The following is an 18,635-nucleotide window of genomic DNA, read 5'->3' as shown; positions in this document are numbered from 1 at the left end:
ATATCGTGAGTGCATTGCATAGACACACACTGACCACCTGCTAAGGTCCCGTATCAACTATATGCACACGATACCTAACGAAGTCTTATCCCTGACAGTTTTATTGCACACTTCACTAACTTTTGCTTCGGAAACGGGACCATCTGGTCAACACATTTCACTGCCTTCAATGTTTAGTCCACCTGTACGAAGTACAGATTTAGCGTAGGCTTCGGGCTGAAATAGATCGAAGTTTAAACAATGTTGAGGTAAAAAGTATGGCTTGTAGGCCAAAGCCACAATAACACCAGCGAGATTTGCCATCCTTGAAGCCCTAGTTCGTTATCACTTTCCGCAAATTTTCGACTTTGCCTCATGTGTAGTGGAATAAGTGTTAGTCATAAAAACCCTCGCATTCTTTAATCAGTTTTAATATAACCGATTAATGAACTAATTTAGAAAACGAAAGTGACCCACGTGGAACAACAACATTATACTATGTTAGCATATACACTGCGTGGAGATGAGACAGGTGTGCGCTATATTTGCCAAATATATATGTACTCCTCACATCAAAGGCTTTTTCACAGCACTTATATACATCATGTGGTATAGATAAGTAGTTGATTACTGTTCGTAAACCTGTATATCAATGTCACGTCTTGCTCACGAAAGACGCAGTATACATACGTAGTGTAGGCCTATAGCCGTAATGTAGCTGTGAAATGCAGGAAGTAACCTGGGTATAGTATAAGTATTTTTGATTAACGTTATTTCAAGGGAATATTGCCAACTTAGACAACTCACATGGTGTCTGACAATCATTTTAAGTAGGTAGAAATGGATTTCCCCCAGTCGCTGCCCAATTTCCTCCCACCATAATACCGGCCGCGGTCGTATAAGTGAAATATTCTTGAGTACGGCCTAACACACCAATCAAATAAATATATCTAATAATTTAAATTAACTACACGATAATAAAACCTTTCATCAGTGAAGGCATTTACTTCTAGATCTACATATCTTGTTGGAGGATTTTCACCTAGATGACCCACTGTTCCTGCGTCTTGGTTTTAATTGAAGGAAACGGAGGTCGAACCCACGCATGCGTGGACTCGCGAATGTATGATATCTGCATGGATATATACGAATGATAAATTATGAAGTACGAATGATGAATCTTCTTGGTCTGATGGTAAAGATATTTACTATGCTCATGAATTTCCCATTTGGTTGATTTTATTGGTATAGTGTGTATTTTATGTCTGCTGACAATGTGGTTGATGTGAACTATTATCTGACTTTCCCAATAAAATAATATTTCGTCGCTGCTAATCCATAACATTTGGAAAATACAAATCCATACAAGGCGGCTTGAGAACGGAGTCGGCATCCACTTTGGTACCTTATGTAGGTGATGATATGATATACATATATCATATATATATGTAATGTATACATATATGATATCTGTAATGTATTGTTTTCCGAATCAAGTAGCACCAAGGCCGGGGTCTTTTTATTCAGAATGCAGTGCATGTACAAATTTCCGGCATTCTTAAGAATGACTTTCCATGATCTCATTGACCTCGTTGAATAAGACAATCAACGAATGCAAGGGGGCGTTCATACAAGAAACTTTATAACTGAGAAAAATTCAGGTCTATACAACCGGAGCAGGTCAGGCCTAATGAAACAAGCCCTCGCTGTGTTATAGGCTACACTGAAAGGCATATATAAATGTAAATAGACAACGAGTTAAATGATGTCACTCCCACCTTTTCAACGTCTAGTAAATGTCTGATGACAAGGGTAATGATCACTGGCTGACATATGTTAGTTGAAACACTAACAGTATACATTCCTGGCTAGATTAGCTACGCAGTCCGTCGTGTCCGAGGAAGATGCGATTTGTGTCATAGTGTAGGTCTATAAACAACGATCCACTTGTGTCTAAGTGTTGCTTAAATGTCTTTCATATGATATATATATATATATATATATATATATATATATATATATATATATATAGGCATATAGCTACAGCACACCTCTGCTTCTTCTCCACAAAGTGTATGCTGACAGTAGGTTTGTGTTGATGCTCTGCCCACATGCTCCACGTGCGTCACTTCGGTGTTAGAAATTAATTAATTAATCTCTTAAATTAAATCTGATTTAAGCGTGCCCGGGTCTTGTCATGAAATAAGATGTAGAAAAAACTGACCCTTTAACACAGGGACCCCGTGTGAATAAGTAAGTGTACAGGCCTGTAGCTGGTATTGCCCCAGAGCGGTACCAGTGTGTCTGATATACTATTTAGCATGTTCTGATTACTAAACTTAATAATAACCGAAAATTATAGTATGAACGGAACAATCTTCATAGCATGTGGCCGATGGGGTTAGTACGCCAGCGCGGCGCAATGACCCAGGTGCCTCTCACCAATATGGTCGCTATGAGTTCAAGTTCAGCTCATGCTGGCTTCCTCTCTGGCGGTACGTGGGAAGATTTTCCAGCAGCCTGCGGATGGTCGTGGGTTTCCCCTGGGCTCTGCCCAATTTCCTACCGCCATAATACTGGCCGCCGTCGTATAAGTGAAAATATTCTTAAATACGGCGTAGAACACCAGTCAAATTAATAGATAATTCATAGCATGTACGCATTGTCCGACTTGTTCCTCCGTGAAGCAGAGCTTTGTATTGCTGTCCATGTTATTTAGTGTTTTCAAACGCGCGAATAACGCTGGTAGGCGCGAGCAAAATGGCAAATGTCCGCATGACCGTCGTCTTGAAGAGTTTACACGGGGTCGCTTGGTTTTACAATACCTTATAATTTATAATGTGGACCAGAAGGTGCGGGATCAAACCCGGCCATGGACAGAGACATTTGTGGATTCCCACTCTCCTGTAATGTCCGTTAGGACTTGGAGAATGCTCGGTCTATGACGCTCGTATCACAGTAATACGATAAATAAATAAAGGAAAGTAAACAAAGGAAAAATCACAATGCTACTTGTAACTTACCAGCTTCATTTATCTTACATGTACTGTCCCAAACTTACACTTAGAAACTCACAAGCACTTTGCTGCATTATTCACCAAAGTTTGTTACATTATCCACCAGTGTCTGTTACATTGTCCACCAGTGTCTGTTACATTGTTCACCAATGATTGTTAAATTGTCCACCAGTGTCTGTTACATTGTTCACCAATGTTTGTTACATTGTCCACCAGTGTCTGTTACATTGTTTACCAATGTTTGTTACATTGTCCACCAGTGTCTGTTACATTGTTCACCAATGTTTGTTTCATTATTCACGAATGCCGTACATTATTCCTCAGTGTTTGTTACATACCTCAGTAATATTTATTGTGACCGTTGTTGTTCAGTAGAAAAGTATACTGTCTGAAAGGGATAGATTCCCATATCAAGAATATGGTATATGTCACATTTTAAGTAATTTGTTGTTTGTATAATACGTTCACCTGTTACTTTCCTGCATCGTTAGTAATTCACCTTGAACATGTACCAAGAAACTTGTAAAGGCCAGTGAGTATATTTCCATATCAGTGATGCACACGTTACTTAAGGGGAGATTCTGTGTGTTAGGTTTGTTGCACACCTCCCTAATTTTTGCCTCTGATACGGGGTCACGGGGCTAACACCTGTAATTACCTTAATTATACGACTTGGCCACGTTTAAAAAAGGAAAGTTTTCCTTGGAATTAGCTTGCTTAAATCGCGTGAGTATAATGTTAGATCCACTCTGACTGATTTACATTACATGCTGACATCGCATGCAGTTTAAACAACTGCGAATGTATCTCATTCTACGTGATGCACATAAGGGACGAAAACATCGGGATTTTACTATAGCAGATGCTGAGGTTCTCACTTACATGTGGGGGTGGGGAAGGGGGAGGTTATAAGGGCCTTGTCGATGGGTGGTAGCGCAGATCAACCCGAAACATTACACGGAAACGACTCGCACAGGTAGAAACAGGTACAAACTTACACCTGGGTAAATATGGAGGAAAAGGGTTCGCTAATACAATTAACAGAATCCAACAGGTAAGATCCACTGACTGTTTCGTTGAACTTTATAGCAAGTCTATACTATGAGGAATATGTGCACTTACTTGTTACGGTGATGTAGATTTTAAGGTTTTTGCCCGATTTAAAAACAAATCAAATTTTACCAAAAAAAAGAAAAAAAAAGAAAAATAGACAAGAAAAGATGGCGATAATCATTTCCGGTTTTCTTTACATCACTGGTATTTATGCTGATTATATTTATTTGTTATAGTTAATGTATATAAGAAACTTAATTTTGATGCTTATATCGACACAGACCCCATCCCACTTTTAAGGCACGAACTGTATGCCCCGGTTTTTACTCTATACTTCATTGAAACCAATATATTTTCCGAAGAAATGTCAAAACTTAATTTCATCTTGTTATTTATAACCGTACTATATGTGCGAAAAAAATTAAAGAGAGTGGTAGGGAGGAGGGACCGTTCAGTGAATGCTGTACTTTACATGTAGTTCAGGTTAAGTAAAGGTATAGGCCCTTCTTGTAATCTGGATTGTTGTCCTAAGTTATAACCATTTTCAGAGGTATAGGCCTATATCAGTGGCTATTTGGCACATGTTACGGATCTTGCGATTCTACTTTTGCCTTACTTGACGTCACACAAGAACAAGTCAAGTCGCCCAGCGATGACGTATAGACTCAAATGACAAGTTTTGAACCATTCCATCAAATCAGCTCTACACGCCTCATTTCATCATCACATCAGAAAAATTTTCAGGTCACACTGGGCAAACGGGAACCTGTCAAACGCGCGGCAGCAGGAGCTTGACGTCATTTTATTGACGTGAAATGTTCCTTTCCCAGCTCATCATGATGACGTCATATTATTAACAATACGACGATACAAGAGAAACTGATACATTGTAACAGTGTAGACGTTACGCTACAAACCGTTCTTGGCGTAACAAGGGTTCGAGGTCCTGCTTTACACTAGCGCGACCTCACGGAATTAAAAAATATCCAGCCTCCCCACTGTGTGCCGACGAGTTTGTATTTCGAGATATTTTAGTAGTCGAAAGATCACCACGTATACATGAACAGTTGCAATCAAAGCGCAACTAAGATACATATTTTGTCTTAATACAGGATCAATAGGTAAATGTAGAGCATTTATAACGTCAGTGGTTGATGCACCGTAAATGTTTTAAAGCACATACATCAAGAATATTTCACTTAATCGACGGCGGCCAGCGTTATGGTGAGAGGAAACATAATGTCATTGAATGAATGATTATGGCTTAACGCCATAATGTCATTGAAGATAATTTTATGTGCTTTTTGATTGATTTTGAGGATAGATATATATATATATAGTAAATACAATGCCCTTTTATTCCACACCAACAATGGTATACGTCAAATGATATTGATTTAAAAGCTATTCAAAATGGACGTGGCTTCTATTCCTGAGCAAGGCAGCTCCCAATGGGATACCGGCAGGAGTCCCGAAGTGGGACGCATTACGTCATTTCAATGACGCTGGACATTCCACTGCAGCGTCAACAGCCCAATGTCACAATGGCTAGATCAAATACGTCACAGATGAAACAGCAGCACGCAACATGTTTAGCGTCGCGCAACAAAAGACGTGACGTGTAAGTCGCAATTCCCACTAGCGCCACCAATTGTGGGAAGAAAAACCCGCCGGTATCCCATAGGGCCAGATAGTCGTTGTGTGCAAGCAAGGGATCTCCCCTCCCCCCTCCAACCCCAACCACAGCCGTTGTCATTCCTCGAGAAAGGCAGCTCCCAACTGGGCCAGATAGTCGTCGTGTGTGAACAAGGGATTCCCCCTCCCCCCCCCCCCCCCCCCTCCCCCGCAAGCACACACACACACACAATCACAATCACACAATCACAGCCGTTGTCATTCTTCGAGAAAGGCAGCTCCCAACTGGGCCAGATAGTCGTCGTGTGTGAGCAAGGGATTCCCCCTCCTCCCTCCCTTCCGCACGCACACACACACACACAATCACACACAATCACAGCCGTTGTCATTCCTCGAACAAGGCAGCTCCCAACTGAACCAGATAGTCGTCTTGTGTGAGCAAGGCATTCCCCCCCCCACCCCTCCCCCCGCAAGCACACACACACACACAATCACAATCACAGCCGTTGTCAATTCTTCGAGAAAGGCAGCTCCCAACTGGGCCAGATAGTCGTCGTGTGTGAACAAGGGATTCCCCCTCCTCCCCTCCCGCACGCACACACACACACACAATCACACACAATCACAGCCGTTGTCATTCCTCGAACAAGGCAGCTCCCAACCTGGACCCTATAGTCGTCGTGTGCAAGCAAGGCATCCACCTGGCCCATTTTGGAAGCTGCTTTGCACGAGGAATGGTAGCGACTTCCCCTGACTGAGCGTCTAGAGGCCGTCATCCAGACACTCCCGGATACACCCTGCATTACCGTAAAACACTACAATAGATAGCATATGACATTTTTAGTGTGTGATTTCAACCACTGCTTCAACACCGTCCACTTCAGAACCATAACTTGTAAAGTGATTGTTTCACATCAAAACCATTGATGACAGAAATGCATCTGTTATCATTAAAACACATGAATTCCAAGCACTTTGCCGTTTTTCATTAGCCAAAGGGTCACGTGGTTTACACCCAATCACATTGTACACTCTTTTTGATACAGAGAACATCAATCGCACGTGTACAAAATCGCCAAAGTGAAACCGGGTGTGGTGTGGGAGTAGGGGAGGTTGGGTCGGGGCTAAATTAAGTTCTCTGTGTATATAGTTAGTGAGCGTCATGCCAAAAGAACTCGACTATCTTCTCTGCGGAACTAAAAACTGATGACTGCTGGTATTTCAGGTTATTCTGGAACTGAATTTCTTGACTGTCGGCTTAAATGGAACGCCATTCGCGATCTATGAGTTGTATGCAAATGTCGGCACTCAAGATAACACACAAAATGTGCAAAATCGGAATGGAAAGAAGTTCCTTGTTGGAGATATTGGTTGGCTTCTTTGTGGCATGTCATGTCCAGCAGTTTAACCATTGCCTGTAAGACCCTGTTCGTACTGTTCGATATACACGTATAAGCAAAGTAATGGTGAAACTAAGTACTATGAATAATAAATAAATAGATACATTATGGTATGTCCAGCGAGTCATAATCAGGAGGAAGGCGTTTTATCTCCACACGTGCCAATTTAATGAGTATGAGGGGGGCCACGATATGAAACCTCTGTTGACTCATAAACACGATCAAATTGTTGTTTTCCTATTAATAGTATTAATTTGAGATAGTAACTCGGCCTAGTTAAGTACTTTTATCACTTTACCGTACCGGTATATATGTGTGTTTAATTGTTCCTTGCTTAACGCCATAGTCAAGAATCATTCACTAATAGGATGCGGTACCGGTATATAGATTGATTTCAAATTAGCATCTGGGTCACTTTTTATTTTGAAATACAGAGTTATTTACACAAAGAGATCTTTTGACTACACATGGTCGTTCATGGGTGCATTAGTTTATTCACTCAGCGAAATTCATGCCAGCATGATATTTAGCAAAGACGTCCACTATGTCCAAAAGTGGAACAATCTGGGAAAGTTTGTGTAGGATGGTGGTGGGGGGGGGGGGGAGGTGTTGTTGTTGTTGTTGTTGGTATTGCTGTAGTGGGAGGGTGTTGGTCATATTTATGTATGTGTGAAGGTTTACAGTAAATACAGTAATTAGCAACAAGGCTCCATCATGGAGGTCAGGATACTGTGAACTTTGTACGAGTTAGGCTGTTTCACAACATGTCAATTCATGCCGTTAGAACGTTATCGCACTAGCAGTGATGTTTACACGGTCATCGTGTACGTACACATTTACCCGTTAGGATATATCACATGTGATATGCACATCTGTACACACTTTATTCTCGGTCAGTGTGCATTGTCATACTAGTCTTATAAGTTGCATGTCTAGATTTAGGAGCAGGTTTGCGCGTGCGTTGTACGAGTAGCTTTTCCCTTGAGCAAAAACTATCTCTTTTATTAAATGACAAATATGCCGTTCTGATATCACATTTCATCAAATCCTTCGCATATCCGGGCAACTACGGGGCCCATTGTTCAAAAGAGTTCAAAGAGTTAATTTTTAATACCAGTCTTGAAACAATATTTATTTATTTGATTGGAGTTTAACGCCGCACTCAAGAATATTTCACTTATACGCGGCGGCCAGCATTATGGTGTAAGGAAACTGGGCAGAGCCCGAGGGAAACCCACGACCATCCGCAGGGTGCTGTCCAGACCTTTCCCTGTACGTCTTGGCCCAATACGATACTAATGGGAAGTAGTATACCTATCTAAACTTTGGTCTGTAGAATTGTGCTTTGAGAAGCACATACGTGTCTGATAAGTGACCTATTGTGATATAGATCACTACACTGGATATATGAACAGTTACAATCAAAGCGCAAATTTGACTGAGATAACTATTTTGATGAACAACAACAAAAACTACACAAACTAGCAAGGTATATACACTGTTTCGATAGTGATAAAGTTCATTCATCTGGAGCGTTTCTTGACGTCCTTTAGTCATCATTGAAAACTTTTGATTGCTTTTCTATGCGTGAATCCATTCTGGATTCTATCTTTATATCCTATGTTAGTTTATTGTTGTTGTGTTGAATGGTGGTTTGGAAGTTGACCTTGCGATTATTGACCTGGACCATATTGGTTGAAGGCTTTATATAAGAATATATTCGAATCTCTGGTGACTGCAGTATAGTAGGGGTCATCTAAGTGGAAGTAGATATTTGGGCATAGGATCTGTCCTTGTAAAATATATGTAGTCAAAACCTTCACAGCGTCAGAGACTATTTTTCTCTTCTCCACTGGCGATTCCTTGAAAATGCTAGAGTCTTTGAAAGATGACCTCAGGTATAGCGAAAATGCTCTCCACGTGTTCCCGCTCTCTTTTCTTATTTTAGTTGTAGTTGTGTAGTTGTGTTGGAAATTAGTTTTGCTTTTATTAACTGGAACATACTTAAGTCTTACGACACCTAAATTCTTGGACGTTATATAACCACAGCGCTGCAATATGGCCGTTACTATTATTGAACGGCCTGATATGTTTGGAATGCTAAAGTAGAAAAAAAATCAAAAACAAAATTCAGAATATTAGCTCAATTTTCTCAAGTTGACATGCCAAACGTGATATTAAAACCAAGACATTTTATATTTATCTGTAAAACATGCATATTCAAACCAAACATAAAAATCAGTCCTCAAGGCACAGATTTCGTATCAATGTTGCCAATCATTCATTCATTCATCCGTTGTCGCCCAAGACAAACATTTATATCAAGTCCGAATTTCATTTAAGAAGTAAGACTATTCAGTACACAAGTGACTGTTCATGGGAAGGACAACAGTAGGAATAAGAATAGTCATTAGAATATTGTTTTGAATTTTTGCTGCTAGAAATTCGTCAATCGGGAAGACAAATTCAGATTGATAGTGAATAGGTCTTGGTTGTAATTTTTGACCGCTTTTGCATTCCATAAATAGGACTGTAAAATTTTGTCTTAAAGGTTCAGTGTGAAATGTGGATGCTAAACACACGGATTAGTGACGTCATGTGTGAAGCTATGGGCCAGAGCGGCTCCTAAGGGCGATTAGGGGCCTCCGTGACCGAGGTGGTTAACGTTCCAGAGCGGCGCAATAACAAGAGCCGCACGCTGTGGTTGCCGCGAGTTCAAGCTCAGCTCATGCCGGCTGCCTATCTGGTCGTGCGTGGGAAGCTTTGTCAGCAACCTGCAGATGGTCGTGGGTTTTCTCCGGGATCTGCCCGTTTTCCTCCTACCACAATGCTCTTGAGTACGGTGCAACACTTGAATCAAATAAATAAATAAATGGCGGATGATTCTAATATCGAGAACAGTATTGTATGATACAGTCCCCAAGCTAGTAAAGGACTCCCTATAACCTTCATCTATAAGTATAACAGGTGTGTGTGATAACGAAACCCTCGTGGTTCAAATAGATTTATTAACAGCCGGAGTGAAAATGACGTAAGCAGTCATTGGGAGCATTACCCGAGTGGTCCAAAGCGGTGCATTCAAATTAATTCATTACGTCACTGTTTCTGTATATAGTTGTGACCTTACTTCAAACTCGTAGTTCACAAGTCTTGTACCATTAATAAGACAGAACTGTTTTTAGAAATCTTTGACCCGGCTTGTGTATATGGGTCGCAAATGTTAAGCGAGAACAGGGCACTTGACCTTGTATGGGATAATCGGGTCAAGCGTCTGGACTGCATATAATTGGAGCGGAAAACCCCCAATACGTCGCTCTTTATGCTAGACCCCTCGAACTTGAGGTATTCTGCCAGCCTCGATGCCATGATTCTAATCTTAAAATGATAAAACTCTGATAAGGCGTCATGCAATTACAGCGTGGATTGCACACGGATCCCATATTTTTCCACGTAGACAGTTCCGAAAACGGGTTTTAAATCTCAGTTTATTGCACACGGTACGTTGTGTGCAGTATAACCGAAGTATAAAGCCCCTATAAAAGTCAAAACACTCCGATGTTTTAAAGATGTTGTCCTGAATTCTGCGTCAGTTACCATTGTCATCTCGCACCACAAATGCGTTTGTCTGGGCATCGTAGGCTTATATATTCGTACAGGCCCCGTGGTAATCGTACCATACTGCCTGAGTAGTGATTATAAGTTATTGATTTATCTGGATGTAAGTTATCTATAAATAGTGGCATAATGGTGAATGGACATGGAAAATTGATGTGTATGGAACTGGCTTCGGGGGCCAGGTAAGTGCGCAAAGATGTGTGGGTCATATAGATACTATATGTGTGGACCAATCATTTAATTATAACGAACAACTTCTCGTTATCGGACCAGGGTTATAAAATAATTGCCTCTGGCTGGCTTCGGATTGTATTATGCTTGCGCTGTAGTTGTCTCCTTGCCTTGATGTCGATAATAATTATGAATTTTACGTTGCAGTGAAACATATGAATTATAGGCAAACATATACGATAGGAAAATAAAAGTCGCACATCTGTAGCATATTACCGAGATGTACCGTTATGGGTTTTCTTAAATGTCAATAGAATAAATGCTTGTCCACAGGCTCTTCGTCGTGAAAACCTTTGAATCGAAAATCCAGGTTTTCCGAAGTGAGTTTTCGTGCTTCAGATTTTTGCTTTCAGATGTTTTCAGACTTTCAGAAGTCTTGCTTTTTCAAGAACCGGCGAAGACTATATTATGCGATGGCATTACTGTCTTACTTGACCGATTCGGCGCAGTGACCCAGGAGTCTCTCACCAATGCGGTCGCTGTGAGTTCAAGCTCCGCTCATGCTGGCTTCCTCTCCGACCTTACGTGGGAAGATTTCCCAGCAACCTGCAGACGGTCGTGGGTTTCCTCTGGGTTGTGCCCGGTTTCCTACCACCATAGTGCTTGTCTTTGACTTATGAATGAAATATTCTTGTGTGCGGTGTAAAAATCTAGTCAAATAAATTAATCTCGGCAGTGCAGCTTTGTACTCAGGTTACTAGATAGACTTTTTTGCCCCCGGTGTTTAGCGTGTAATTGTGTTTAAATGTTGTCTCTAATATCACTTAAAGTAATTCAAAGAACTGTTGTTTTTCATGATCTGATCAGAAGTTACCACAGTATTGACCCGGAACTGAATGGTGCTATCAATGGTGACGTCATAAACTCTGGTATGGTCTTTTATTGTTTTCTCCCTGTTTTACATAGAATATTTTGTCTCAGTTGACCGTGGCCGAAAAGAAAAAATAATACTGTAAAGCTAAACTTAGTTGTTCACGTTCAACAACCATTTTTTTTGTTTATTTATGCTTTCATTCCTTTGTTTGGTCTGGGACATGTTACATGTTACAAAGCATCCATAATGTATTCCACCTATACATTGTTGACGGCGCAACGAAATAAGCGAATAAAGCGAAGACCTGAAACTTAATTTTGAAAATTTCACCTTTAGTACAAAGGAACTATAACATATGAGTATTGTTTCGGCTGCACTGTTTTTTCTCTGCTTCCGAACTAGATGCATTTATAGCTTTCCATGTTTTGTTTTGTTTCCCTTTTCGTGCGACCTTGACCTCGGTCAAACGCATGACGTAGGCCTATACTTGTAAGTGAAATATTCTTCAGTAACCAATAAGATATACTAGTCAAGCATGGCAGTCAAAAATAAGTTTAACTAGAATATTCTCTGAATGACAAAAGTGTAGTAATATTGTTGTTGCAGTTTTTGTTTTCCTTGGTTATCAGGTCAGCATTGTCATGGCAACGTCAGCGAGAAGAGGCTTGATACCAAAGCGCGGAGAACTTTAATAATCGCCAGTTTGTTGTGTTTGGTGTTCATGGTGGGAGAAGCTCTAGGTAACACTGACGTTGCTTGGTCAGCCTGTTTAGAGTTTGTCTTATTTTTACCATTTCTGCACAAGTCTTGTAAACGAAAAACGTTTTATCCCAATTTAATTCAACACATTCGCTGACTTGAAATCCTAGAATAGAATACAGTTAATAATTTACTCCTGACCTTCCGGTAGGTAAGGCAGATACACCAATCTTATGCTACACTTTCATTAAATCATGAGGGCAGAGCACTATACATTTACAATGACCTTGATCTATTTTTTTCAAGGTCATAACAGCCATGCAGTATACCTTTTTCATTGGATACTGTAGATCTCTTGAACAAATTCCATAAATCATAGGGATGAACACTGTTCAATATCAGTGACCTTAACCTATTGACTTTTCAGTTATCGTTAACGTTATTATTAAGCCTAGCAACAGCATATTTTTCATATTTATCAAACTAGAAGAATGATAATACAAACACAAATCCATTACCTAAGTATTTATACAAACAAATATGTGGTCTGGCATCTATTGCAGGAGGTATTCTTGGTAACAGCTTGGCCATTTTGTCAGACGCAGCTCACATGTTGACGGACTTCGCCAGCTTTATGATCAGTCTCTTGGCACTGTACTTAGGATCGAGGCCAGCAACTAAGAAGTTGAGTTTTGGCTGGTACCGCGCAGGTAAAATATGGTTTTCTTAGTTCTGTTTTCTTAGGCCTTTAGTGCCCGAATTAAAGCACAGTCTATTTCGCCAATGAGGATCCTGTTAATGTGGTAGTGATTGTTGTAGTAATAATGATAGTGATAATGGTAATGCTAATGGAAGTGGTGATAATGGCAAGGGTGATAATGGTAAGAATGATAATGAAAGTGATAATAATGGTAAGGATGATAATGAAAGTGATAATAATGGTAAGGATGATAATGAAAGTGATGATAATGAAAGTGGTGATAAGGAAAGTGATGATAACAAAAGTGGTGATATGAAAGTGATGATAACGAAAGTACAGTAAATGTTATAAAATTTTATCCAATACACCGCGTTTTTAAAGGCAAGTAAACGTTACAAAATATTTCTCAAAATCAGGCAGGGGAAATATTTTAGGTCCTTTACTAAATTATAACCATGATTGTAATAACACGAATTGCTCAAAGAATGAAGTCCACCTACAAAAAGTTTAACGAAGACAAAACATATTTGATTAAATATTGATTAAATCTTACATCCATTTGACCTATTGCACATGATATACAAAAGCAATCAGTGACTTTGTCTTGAAGTTATACAAACGTTTTCCACGTATGTGCAAACGTTTTCCACGTATGTGCAAACGTTTTCCACTTATGAGCAAACGTTGTCCACTTATGAGCAAACGTTTTTCACATGTGCAAACGTTTTCCTCTTATGTGCAAACGTTTTCCACTTATGAGCAAGCGTTGTCCACTTATGTGCAAACGTTGTCCACTTATGTGCAAACGTTGTCCACTTATGTGCAAACTTTTCCACTTATGTGCGAACGTTTTCCACTTATGAGCAAACGTTGTCCACTTATGTACAAACGTTTTATGTACAAACATTTTCCACTTATGTACAAACGTTTCCCACATATGTACAAACGTTTTCCACATATGTACAAATTGACGGAAGCTGGTGGACAGATGTATAAGTAGGCATGGCAAATGCACAATTCTTCTGCATAATTACTGAGTTACTGTGTTGTGCTTTGCAGAAATCATCGGAGCGCTGGTGTCCGTCCTGTTCATCTGGGTGGTGACGGGAATCCTGGTGTATGTGGCCATTTTGCGGATTGTAGAGGAAGATTACGAAATAGACGCCACGATCATGATGATTACAGCTGCCTGTGGAGTTGTCGTCAACCTGGTGTGAGTAACAATAAACGCTTCACCTGATGACACCATGCTTGTCGGTTGATTGCAGTGATTTTCACCTGTACTCCGTTCTGCCCACGTACATGTGTAGACCAAACTGTTAACATGTATATGAGGCCATATCAGTTTAAATTAGTGTTTTATGGCCAGAATAAATCTGTTTTCAATGTTGGAGGAGGGTTTAAAATGAAAATAACACTTAAAAATCCTCTAATTTGTTGGAAATGTGGACTATCCCAGTACTTTTTTGCTACTCAAGACAGATTTTCTTGATCGGAATTCCTTGATAAACGTGAAAAATCATAAATATATCAAGGTCGTACAAAATAAAAAGGTGGATTATCAGTTTTATTTTAATTTTGGATTTTTCAGTGTCGGCTTGCCCGTAAACACAAAATAAAGTGTCGCTAAAGAGAAATATTGTTCATTAGGTCATTAAATTCCAATGAAATAAATATTTATTAAATGTTTTGTTCTAAACATCTGTACTCCACTGTACACTTTGTTCAGTCTGAAATATTTTAAAAATTTATTTATTTGATTGGTGTGTTTTACGCCGTACTGAAGAATATTTCACTTATGTGACGGCGGCCAGCGTTTTGGTGAGAAGAAACCGGGCAGAGCCCAGGGGAAAGCCACGACCATTCGTAGGTTACTGGCAGACCTTCCCACGTACTTCCGGAAAGGAAGCCAGCATGAGCTGGACTTGAACTCACGGCAAGTCAGGACTGGTGAAGGACTCTTGGGTCATTACGCTGCGCTAGCGCGCTAACCAACTGAGCCACGGAGGCCCCCTATTTTTTTTTTTTTTTTTTTTTTTTTTTTATGATCTCCGAAATGTTTCTTTCTTTCACATAACAAATTTCCACTTGTTGTTTTTCTGGCAAAATTGGCTGAATGTTTTTTTTTTCTTTATTTTTTTTTTACACTAATTGCATCGTTTTATTTTGTGAACAGAATGGGCCTAACATTACACCAGCATGCTCACGGTCACGGACACTCCCACAGCTCAGGAGAACACTCCCACAGCTCAGGAGAACACTCTCACGGAGACAGCCACAGTGTGGAGAATTGTATAGAAGAGAGTGGTGCTACTCCTAAAGTAAAACACAAGACAAATGTTAATGTGCGGGCAGCGTTTATTCACGTCTTGGGGGACCTCATACAGAGTGTTGGTGTTCTTATAGCTTCATTTATTATATTTTATAAAGTAAGTTGACATTGTGTTGTTGTGACTGGTTGAGTGTGACATCTAGTGTGTGTGTACTGTGGATGATTAGGTGTGATGCCAAGTGTTGGTGTTCAGTGGTTGTTTGGGTGTGACATCCAGTGACGGTGTACTTTGTCTGGTTGGGTGTGGTGTCCAATGTCAGTGTGCTGCGGCTGGGTTGGCGTGGCACACAGTGTTGGCGTGGCACACAGTGTTGGCGTTCTGCAGCTGGGTGGGCGTGGCGCCCAGTGTTGGTGCGCTGCGGCTGGGTTGGCGTGGCACACATTGTTGGCGTTCTGCGGCTGGGTTGGCGTGGCGCCCAGTGTTGGTGTGCTGCGACTGGGTGGACGTGGCGCCCAGCATCGGCGGGCAGCGGCTGGGTGGGCGTTTCGCCCAGAGTCAACGTTCTGCGGCTGGGTGGGCGTGGCCCCCAGCGTCTGTATGCTGCAGCTGGGTGGACGTGGCACCCAGCGTCGGCGGGCTGCCACTGGGTGGGCGAGGCGCCCAGTGTCGGGGCACTGCGACTGGGTGGGGTATCATGTTTGTTGTGCACCATGACTTTAACATGGGGCAGGACTATTATCTAGAAAAGAACGACATTGTAATTTGACGGAAAGTTTAAAATTACAGGAATATTCATTCACCGAAGAATTAGTCAAGTTGCTGCCTGACCCCGTTTGTCATCTAGCATGTAAACTATGATTGACCAATGGTCATTCCCATCAGGGGGCCTCCGTGGCTCATTTGGGTAGCCCGCTAGCGCAGCGTAATGACCCAGGAATCTCTCACCAATGCGGTCGCTGTGAGTTCAAGTCCAGCTCATGTTGGCTTCCTCTCCGGCTGTAAGTGGGAAGGTGCTTCAGCAACCTGCGGATGATCGTGGGTTTCCTCCGGGCTCAGCCCGTTTTCCACCCACCATAAAAATGCTAACCGCCGTCATATAAGTGAAATATTCTTGAGTACAGCGTAAAACACCAATCAAATAAATAAATAAATCATTCCCATCAAATTGTCTGTGACATATGGATAAGCGGTACATGTATTTAATATTTGTATTTAATTATTAGTTATTTTTTGTTTATCACAGCCAACATGGAAGATAGCAGACCCAATCTGTACATTTGTCTTTTCTGCGTTTGTGTTGGTCACAACAATCACTATTCTCAGGGACATTCTCAGGGTGCTCATGGAAGGTCAGTCAAAGTGAAAGTGAAACAAAAACATGAAAAAGAAAGTGAAAGCTAACTTGAAAGTGAAAGTGAAACTATATAAACATGGAAATGAAAGTGAAATCTAACTTGAAAGTGAAAGTAAAACTATACAAACCTGACAGTGAGTGTGAAATGGGAATTGAAACTTAAAGTGAAACGTTTTATTAAAAAACATAAAATGAGTGAGAAATCCTAACTTGAAAGTCAAAGTCAAACTAAACATAAATATGAAGGTGAAAGTAACTAGTTGATGCCCGAGGTAGCCTATCAAAAATTATCATCTGGTATGGGTCAGGACCTTTTTTTTAGGGAATAAGATAATTTCTCGTGAATAAGTGAAACAATATTTTTCATGATTTCAGGTACACCGAAGGGAATAAGCTTTAGTGATGTAAAAATGTCATTTTATGCAATTCAAGGCGTCAAAGAAGTGCATAATTTGAGAGTATGGTCGCTCACTATATCCAAAACAGCTCTGTCCGCTCATATTGCTGTTGGTAAGTCGCTCAAAATATATCCAACACACAACAGCCATGAATTGGTGTTTTCACAACAGTGTGATGTCCCGGTCTTAAAATGCTTTTTCATGAGATATCAAGTACTGATGTGAAATACTGAAATATTTATTGAAATATTTTTCATTTTTTGACATTTGATTTCAAGTTGTTGATTTAATTTTTATCCCACATCAGACAAAATACGTCCCTTTTCATTGGACAACAATGGTCACTTTGGGGTAGAGATATATTCTCGAATCCCGCAGGCGACGTCAAATGTGTCTGCTGACTAGGTTATCCCCCTTTGATGGGCTGTGAATACAATGGTGACATCTCAGAAGAGATTGACGTATACATCGGTCTTCTGCACTGAACTGATGGGTCTTGGCAGAGTAAATACGTTATATGGTTACTCAGCGATAGGATACGCAAATATACTGTGTCAGTAATCCTTGTATGATTATTATTTTTATTGACACCATATATTTGGATATCCTGTCGCTGAGTAACCATTGGTAACTAACAGTAATGGGTTTGACATTCAAAGATGAAAACTTAAGCACTGACACAATGTACATTTCTGATGTTTGACATTTGCAGATAAAATAACAGCTTAAAATGATTGGCACAATTCCACAGATACAGATCAGATATGTACTTGAACTAGTTCTTTAATATAGACCTCTAATATAGAGTTGATATTTAATCATCTTTGATTCTTGTTTTTCAGAGAAAGGCATAGATCCTCATGCTGTGTTAAAACAGGCAGCTGCCATGGTACAGAGGAAATATGGTATCACAGAGTCTACACTGCAAATCGAGGAGTTTGTCAGTGAAATGTTAGACTGTAAGGAGTGCCAGGATCCTAAAGATTGAAAGTGATCCTTAACTGAACGTTTAGACTATAGACAGTGTCCGTATCCAGAGAAGTGAAGATGATTCTAAAGTGTCAAGATCCTAACGATTGAAAACTGAAAGTGATCCTTGGTTGAACGTTTAGACTGTAGACAGTGTCCGTATCCAGAGAAGTGAAGGTGATCCTATGTGTCAAGATCCTAACGATTGAAAACTGAAAGTGATCCTTGGCTGAACGTTTAGACTGTAGACAGTGTCCGTATCCTGAGACGTGAAGATGATCCTAAGTGTCAAGATCCTAACGATTGAAAACTGAAAGAGATCATTTGCGGACGTGATAGATATAGTGTGTCAATATCCTAAACCTTCCCTGATAGCACAGTTTGTAGAGCGCCCGCTTCGGGGTCGGTAGATCATGGGTCGGGCCCAACTAAGACCTTACTAAAGTGGAAGTTGTAACTTCCTTGCTTGACGTTCAGCACTAAGGGGATAGTTGCAAC

The 18,635-nt window shown here is 40.5% G+C and overlaps 1 protein-coding gene across 1 annotated transcript; it reads left to right on the top strand.

Annotated features, from left to right (window-relative positions):
* Positions 1 to 3,951: 3,951 nt before the first annotated feature.
* Positions 3,952 to 18,506, top strand: LOC135464074 (proton-coupled zinc antiporter SLC30A2-like). Its single transcript, XM_064741559.1, has 9 exons — positions 3,952 to 4,050; positions 11,738 to 11,799; positions 12,374 to 12,484; positions 13,007 to 13,153; positions 14,203 to 14,356; positions 15,320 to 15,572; positions 16,660 to 16,765; positions 17,146 to 17,280; positions 18,011 to 18,506. Exons 1-9 carry the CDS (start codon positions 4,007 to 4,009, stop codon positions 18,154 to 18,156), a joined length of 1,158 nt encoding a protein of 385 aa, XP_064597629.1. The 5' UTR covers positions 3,952 to 4,006; the 3' UTR covers positions 18,157 to 18,506.
* The last annotated feature ends 129 nt before the right edge of the window (positions 18,507 to 18,635 follow it).

The sequence above is a fragment of the Liolophura sinensis genome, chromosome 3 (assembly GCF_032854445.1).
Source record: "Liolophura sinensis isolate JHLJ2023 chromosome 3, CUHK_Ljap_v2, whole genome shotgun sequence".
Lineage (NCBI taxonomy): Eukaryota > Metazoa > Mollusca > Polyplacophora > Chitonida > Chitonidae > Liolophura > Liolophura sinensis.
This window is presented reverse-complemented; position numbering and strand designations above follow the sequence as displayed.

What these genes read in the sequence shown, in the direction of transcription:
- LOC135464074 (XM_064741559.1), top strand. Translation starts at nt 4,007, where the DNA reads ATGGAGGAAAAGGGTTCGCTAATACAATTAACAGAATCCAACAG. An exon ending in GGAGTTGTCGTCAACCTGGT is followed by an intron (nt 14,357 to 15,319) that starts GTGAGTAACAAT and finishes TTTTGTGAACAG; the next exon opens with AATGGGCCTAACATTACACC. An exon ending in CATTTATTATATTTTATAAA is followed by an intron (nt 15,573 to 16,659) that starts GTAAGTTGACAT and finishes TGTTTATCACAG; the next exon opens with CCAACATGGAAGATAGCAGA.